At 44.6% G+C, this 7,118-nt stretch overlaps 1 protein-coding gene across 1 annotated transcript; it reads right to left on the bottom strand.

Moving 5' to 3' along the window:
- Positions 1-2,482: 2,482 nt before the first annotated feature.
- LOC105556427 (golgin subfamily A member 6-like protein 2) lies at positions 2,483-3,421 on the bottom strand. The gene has a single exon (XM_012003519.1). The coding sequence runs from the start codon at positions 3,419-3,421 to the stop codon at positions 2,483-2,485; it is 939 nt and encodes a 312-aa protein (XP_011858909.1).
- Between the last annotated feature and the right edge of the window lie 3,697 nt (positions 3,422-7,118).

The raw sequence follows: 7,118 nt of genomic DNA, 5'->3' as shown, positions 1-7,118 counted from the left end.
GGGTGGGATTTCCCTCGCCCCTCCCACCCCCTCCTTGCAGGCCCTCCAGCCTCTTGGCGAGGTCCTCCCTCTGCCTCCACAGGAGGTGCAGCGTCGCCATGGCCATCTCGGCGTCCTGGACGAGGGGATCCCTCTTCCCCGTCGGGACCACCCCGCCGAGCTCTTCAAGCTCCGCGGCGACCACGTGGATGGAGTACATCGCCAGGTCCTCCAGCGTGTGCTCCACCCGCTCCTCATCGGACTCCCCCTCGACTGCCTCGTAGATCAGGTAGAGCTCCCCGTCCTCCCGGCCGGCCTTGTACTGACCATACGCCTGGTCCATGTACTTCAGCCATGGCCTCTGGACGGGCTCCACCGATCGCGCCAGGTCCGCCTTCTGGGCCTCGCCCACGATCGGCAACGTCGAGGGGGAGGTCGCCGGCTCCAGCTCACCACGTGGGGGGGGGGCGCCCCTGCGTCCCCCTCCGTCTGGCTGGACCGGTCCTTCGTCTCCCGCTCTATGGACTCACGCAGTTCAGAGCAGGCCCTCACGATCTCCGACTGGGCTGCCAGCATCCTGGAGTTCTCCTTCCCCAGAGCCGCCAGCCCAGCCAAGAGTTCTCGCCTTTCCACCCACATAAGGTGGATGGCGACGATTGCCCTCTCCGTGTCCTGCGTGAGGACATCCTTCTCGGCATGTGGCTCGTATTTACGGCGTTGCCGCTTCATGCCTTCGAGAGCCAACTCCGCCCTCTCCACCGCAGTTGTCCTTTCGGCCGCCAGAAAGGCCTCCCGAAGGCCACCAACCTGCCACGGCTCCTCGCCGGCCGTGAAGGACTTGTGAGCGTCTTCCACGTAGCCCAGCCAATCGTTCCCGAACGGCTTTTCGTCGGGCTCCGCCAGGCCCCCCCCCTGAGAGCTCGGAGTCCCCCTCCCAAGTCGCGGAGTCCTCGGACGGCTCCTCCTCGCCCGCAGCCACGTCCGCGACCTTTTCCGCCGCTCCCTCCCTTATCTCCCGCCTCTTCCGCGTCCTGCGGCCGGCGGAAGTCTCGGGAGCGAGACCGGCGACCTCCTCCTCGGGGGCTTTCCCCAGAGTCCCTGGGGCCCCCTTGCCCTCCCGAGCCGAGACATCCGGCCCTCCCAGCCAAATGTTCATCAGCTCATGGTCGAGGGGCATGAAGTCCAAGCTCCGCCCCTCGACCATAGCCGCCCACTCCTTTCGCTCGCGACTCTTCCGCGCCCTGAGGCTAGCGGCAGAGTCCCGAGCGGAGCCGGCGCCCTCACTTTTCTCTCCCACCTCACGTTGTCTTCTGTCTTTTTCCTTTCGCATAGTTTCCTGTAAGCCACTTTCTTCTCTTTATATCTCCTCCCCTCTCCTCCCTCTTTTCTCCATTTTCTTAACTCTTTTTTCACCTCCTTTTTCTTGCTCCTGCATTCCTCGTCCCACCACGCTCTTTTTCTTTCAACCCGTCGTCCCAAAGTTCCCTCTATTTCTTTTAACACCTCTTTTATCCTGCCTTCCACTAATCCCCATTCCTCCTCTATTGTCCTCTCCTCATACCCCTTTCCTATCCCCTCCATTTTTTCTCTAAACCTAATACAGCCCTCCTCATTCCATACCCCTCTATTTCTCTTGTTCCATCCTCCCTCCTTCCTATTCAACTGCTCCCCTTTTACCTGTATCTCGAGCGGGTGGTGATCCGAGTCTATCTTATCTCCTATTCTAAAACTTTCCACTTTCCCTCTCAAATCTTCCCCTCCTATCACGTAATCTATTACCGTGTTTCCTCTACCTCCCATGAAAGTGTACTCTCCCTCTTCGTCTCCCTTCGTATCTCCATTCAGAATGCTCATCCCTTTGTCCTCCAAAAATTCTACTAATCTTTTACCTTCTTTATTTATGACACTGTCCTTGGAATTTCTTATCCTTTCTTCTGTCTCTCTCTCCTCCCCTCCCTCTACTCTACTACCCTCTCTTCCCGTTCTAGCGTTAAAGTCCCCACCTATGATAGTTATCCCCCTTCTTCCCCCCTTCCTGTCCATTCCTCTAACCCCTCTAATGTCTTCTCTATCCCCTCCCCCACGTATACACCCACTATCTTCCAGATTACTCCATTCTTTTCTACCGAACCTACTATGAACCCTTCTTTTCCTGTTTCTATCTCAGTTCCTGTAACCTTGATTTCTTTTCTTACTCCCATCAGCATCCCACCTGCCGCCCTACCTTTCTTATTCGTTCTGATTGCCCATTGTGCTCCCCATACAAACCCCGGCGGTAGTCTATTTTTCACCTTCTTCCAATCTTTCTTCTCTACCCAGGTTTCCATTAGAATTATTACCTCCCATTCCTTTAAACCCCTCCAGAACTCCTCATCTTTATTACTCAATCCCGCTATATTCCAGAACATTATTCCCCATCCCTCCTCCGCTTCCCTCCTCTTACCTTCTCTATTCTCCTTTCCTATTCTCCTTTCCTTCTCTATTCTCGTTCCTTCTTCCCCCCCTATAGTCCTTTATTTAACTCCTTCACATTCCCGTTACCATCCCTTAACACCTCTTCATCCTCGTCCCATCTCCACCATATATTATCTATTCTGATTCTCCCATATCTTATCCATACTCTCTTCCCCTCCTTCTCCTCTTCTCTCGCTATTTCCTCTAATTTCCACTTCATTTTCCTCTCCCTCCATGTTAAATCCTCACCTATTCTCTCTTTTTTCCCTTTCGGTTTACTCTTCTTCTCTAAAATCTTCCCTCTCTGTTCTTCATCTCTTAATTTGACCCATACCATCTCTCTCCCTTTCTCTCTATCTTCTCCTATTTTTTTAGTTTCTAAAATGTCTACTTCTACTCCTATTTCCCTCATAAGTTCTTCTACCTTTTCTCTCTTGTTTTCCCCATCCACTTTCAATCCCCTTACTATTATATTTCTTCTCCTCTCCTCCCTTTCTTTTAGTTCCAACTTTCTTTCTATACTCTTTAATCTATTCTTTAAAATCTCGTCCCCCTCCTTCCCTCCTTTCTCTTCACTACTTTTCCCATTTCCCCCTCTTTTTTCCAACTCTATAACCCTTTTCTCTATTTTCTCTATCTCAGCTCTTAGTACTTCCCTCTCTTCCCTTCCCTCCTTCATCTGTTCTCTGAATTCCCTTTTCAAATCCTCCAGCTCCTGCCCCAGTCTCTTCCCCTGATCTCTCACCTCCCTCTTTATATCCAACAGCGCATCCCTGATCTCTTCTAACGTCGTGTCCGTCCCTTTTTTCTTCGGTGGCGATCTTTCCGTTTTACTACTTTTTTGGAAAATCTGCTCCCAACTATTCTCCAATTCCTCTCTCTTCCTTTTCGCCAATTCCTCTACCACTCCGATACTTCCTATTCTCCCCCTTCCTCCCGTGCTCTCAAACCCCTCAGCGCTCTCCTCTCCCTCCATTTCCTCCTCCATCCTTACGCCGCCTCTTCCGTACTCTGCGATTTTCGCCCTAGCCCGGTGCCCCGCCTAGTTCCCTTCTCCAGCCGCTCGCGCCGCCGTCGTCGCCCGGCCCGTGTGCCTCTCGAGTTATCCTACTACCTTGCTCTCTCTGACTCTATGCCTACCTGTCAACCGTCCTACCTTTCTCTATCCCTTTACCTTCCTCTACTGCCCTTTTCTTAACCCGCCCTGTCTCACACACACACTCACCACTCCACTCTCCACGCACCCTCCACCTGACCCCACACTCTCGTCTCGATCCCTCTGAAATTCTGTGAATCTCACGAACGCTACTGACACGTGTCCTCTGCTTATCGCGCCGGAAACGGAAGTCCTTTTTAAGTTTTGTAATAACTCTAATTTTTTTTATCGTAACTCTCATAATTCTTTTTATGACAAAGATTAAAATGTCTCTTAACATGAAATGTTTCCGCACGTGATACAATTTTGGAACAAATAAGACACTGCGGTTTGCCACTGTCATTGAGAGAAAAAAAAATGTTTCCCATTTTATTTGCAAATTTAATTTTTCTGCCATTTTATTATAATAGTCTGCCTCTGTTATTACTATTATAGTCTGTCTCTCTTTCGACCGAGCGAATATGTAGCTGTGTCGCCTGTGCCTCTCTGCATCTGCTCTTTCAGCGGAACAGCGTCTTTCCTCTGTTGATCCTCCTGCTTCTCGCCCGCCGGCGCTTGTCCCCCACATGGTTCTTTCCCCTACCAAGGCGCCGCGCCGATGCGCCGGCGCGGCGCCTTGGTAGGGGAAAGAGTGAGCCATGTGGGGGACAAGCGCCAGCGGACGAGAAGCAAGGGGGTCAACCGCACGGCGCACAGTGGGAAAAAAGGCACACTTTTTGGACAAAAATCGCTGGACGGTGTAATTTTCAACCGATTTTAATGCTCTTTTTTAATTTACTCGTAATAAATTGCTCTACAATCGTATCGTGCCCTTTTTTAAATTAGACCTTTGATTCAAAATGGTGGAATCAAAATGGTTATCAGAAATATGGAAATTGTAAGATATTGAATATTATTGTACCAAACTAAGTATATGCGGGTTTTAGGGATCCGTAATAATATATCTGTGTCAAAATGGTAATATTTGCCACTGAAAAAGACCTGAAGTGGGTCGAAATGTTTCACGACTCTTTGATATCTTTACAATATCAATACATTCAGATCGCGTTTTCATATTAGTACATATTACCCGATTATATGTAAATTTCACAATTTAACATAAAATTTATATAGCTGCCAAAATATGAAATTATAATCATAATGTAAAAACAAAAAATATAATAACACTAAAGTCCCCTTTTAATTATTGTCAAGATATCGGACGTGCCAGAATTTATATTTATTTTTTATTATTTTGTTTTGTTTTATTATTTTCTTTCGAACGCCTCATTTTTCGGTCATTTGCTTATAACTTCTACATTTTTCAACGGAATAATTTCAAATTTGACTTAAAATAATGTACGATTTGTGTATTTTCAGTGTATAAAATCAAAATCATTTAATTGACATTTGTTGTTTAATTGATAAAGCACATAGGTAAATAATCATTCTAAAACTGTATGAAATGTATAAAATGAATCAATAATATAAAAATAAGTAATAAATAATATATATTTTTTAAATAAAAACAAAAAATAACAAACAAAATTTTATTGTCGCCAGTAAATAATTAATTAATGAATTTTTGTACGACCTAAGTGGCAGGTGCTTCATTTCATATAAACTACATTTTGACCATACGGTTTGTGGTCCTTTTCAAGCGATACAATCGGCGTTCACTGCGGTATACAAATAATAAACGTAGACAATAAATGGCTAAACAATAGTTATATACAATATGATAAAGAGTGAGTCTTACGAGTGTATGCAGAAGTTACATGTTTATAGTGCAGTGAATAACTCTGAACTGAGTTAAGAATATTCTATAAGGGATATCAACACATTATATACATAGTTAACGAAATTAAATTAATAAATAAATAACAAATAACAACATTTTATCAGATGTATAAAAGGTTGGTAATAAATACTATAAATAAATGCAGTTATAAACTTTAAAATTGTGTCAATATCAATATATAAAATTATAAAGAGGTTTAAAATTTTTTAAGAGAGTCAAATATTTTTAACAAACTATCATAAATCGCATTCAGGTTCTCTGTCTTTTTTGTAATGTATTTTTTACTGTATTTCTTTATGTATTATGATCCTCCTTTATTCTGCTATCTGCATGTTTTTTTGTCTGCCCAAGTAAATTAATTGTCCATTTAATCAGGTATACCATTTCCGTACGTACTTTTCAAGCTAATCTTATATAAAACTTAACAATTTTTGGTTTTTATTCCAAGTCAAAAATTGGAGGAGAAATCTTTCCGGCCGCGGAACACGGAGGTTTTCTTCTTTGCTAAGCTCTGGCGCCGCCATTTTGTAAAAAAATTTTTTAAATTTATAAATACACTTCAAAGTATGTACTATTAAGACCTTTAACAAAATTTTGTATTTCATCTCCTATATTCCCATTAAAAATTGTCAATATTTGCGGCCACTAGAGTGGCTTTACCCGTTAACCGTGTCGAATTAAAGTTAAATTGAAAATTTTTGCAAAAGGGGGATGAAGGGGGATATAAAATCTATATGACAAGAAACTACATACTTTGTTTTATACATTGACTTTGAATTCAGCTTGGACCGACTTGGACCGTAAACTTTTTATCTTTTCAAACATTTGAATTCACTTCTGTGAAGCTAAATTAATTAAAACATACATATTTATGTATAATAAATAATTTGACGGTATAAAATTAATATGTATACCATCTTTAGAACCTACTTATTGTGTTTTAGCAGAAATTCGACAAGAGTTTTTGTTTATTTCCAACCTAGGAGTTCTTAAAATCAACCTACAATCTAACGAAAATTTACGATCTACCACAAAATACTAACTTCATTAAATATTATTAGTATAAATACCAATAGAAATTAATGTTGTAAACATATTTTTAGATGAATAAAAGTGTAAAAATAAGAAAATATGCTTCAACTAGAAATTTATACAACTTTTTTTTCCGTCCATTGACCGATTTTTAGAGGTTTCGCCCCACTGTGCGACGGTTAATCGCGCTGGTCGGAGCACAGGAGCTCGCTCAAGAGTTTGAGAGGAGAACCGGTCAACGCAACCTGTGGCGCGATCCGGAAGGGTGTCGGACTCTGTTGAGTCGGGAGGCTCGCTGTGGGAGTGGAGGGGATTGTCCCGATTGCGCACATAACCGATCGGACACGGCAATATTTCCCGATCGGACACAGTCCCGATCGGACACAGCCCAATCGGACACAGTCCCGATCAGACACCGTTCCTATCGGACACATTCCCGATCGGACACATTTTGTATCGGACACATATGGTTGCAATCGGACACAGATTCTATCGGACACAGTCCCGATCGGACACATTTTACATCGGACACATATGGTTGCAATCGGACACAGATTCTATCGGACACAGGCTCCATCGGACACAGGCCCGATCGGACACAGGCTCCATCGGACACAGTCCCGACCGGACACAGGCTCGATCGGACACAGGCCCGATCGGACACAGTCCCGATCGGACACAGTCCCGATCGGACACGGGCTCGATCGGACACGGGCT

Source organism: Vollenhovia emeryi, unplaced genomic scaffold, assembly GCF_000949405.1.
Source record: "Vollenhovia emeryi isolate VEMERY1.0 unplaced genomic scaffold, V.emery_V1.0 DF940037.1, whole genome shotgun sequence".
Lineage (NCBI taxonomy): Eukaryota > Metazoa > Arthropoda > Insecta > Hymenoptera > Formicidae > Vollenhovia > Vollenhovia emeryi.
Note: the sequence above shows the minus strand (reverse complement) of the source record. Positions and strands in the feature narration are given on the sequence as shown.

Bases quoted from the DNA above. Each gene is read 5' to 3' on its own strand.
- LOC105556427 (XM_012003519.1), bottom strand. From the start codon at position 3,421: ATGGAGGAGGAAATGGAGGGAGAGGAGAGCGCTGAGGGGTTTGAGAGC.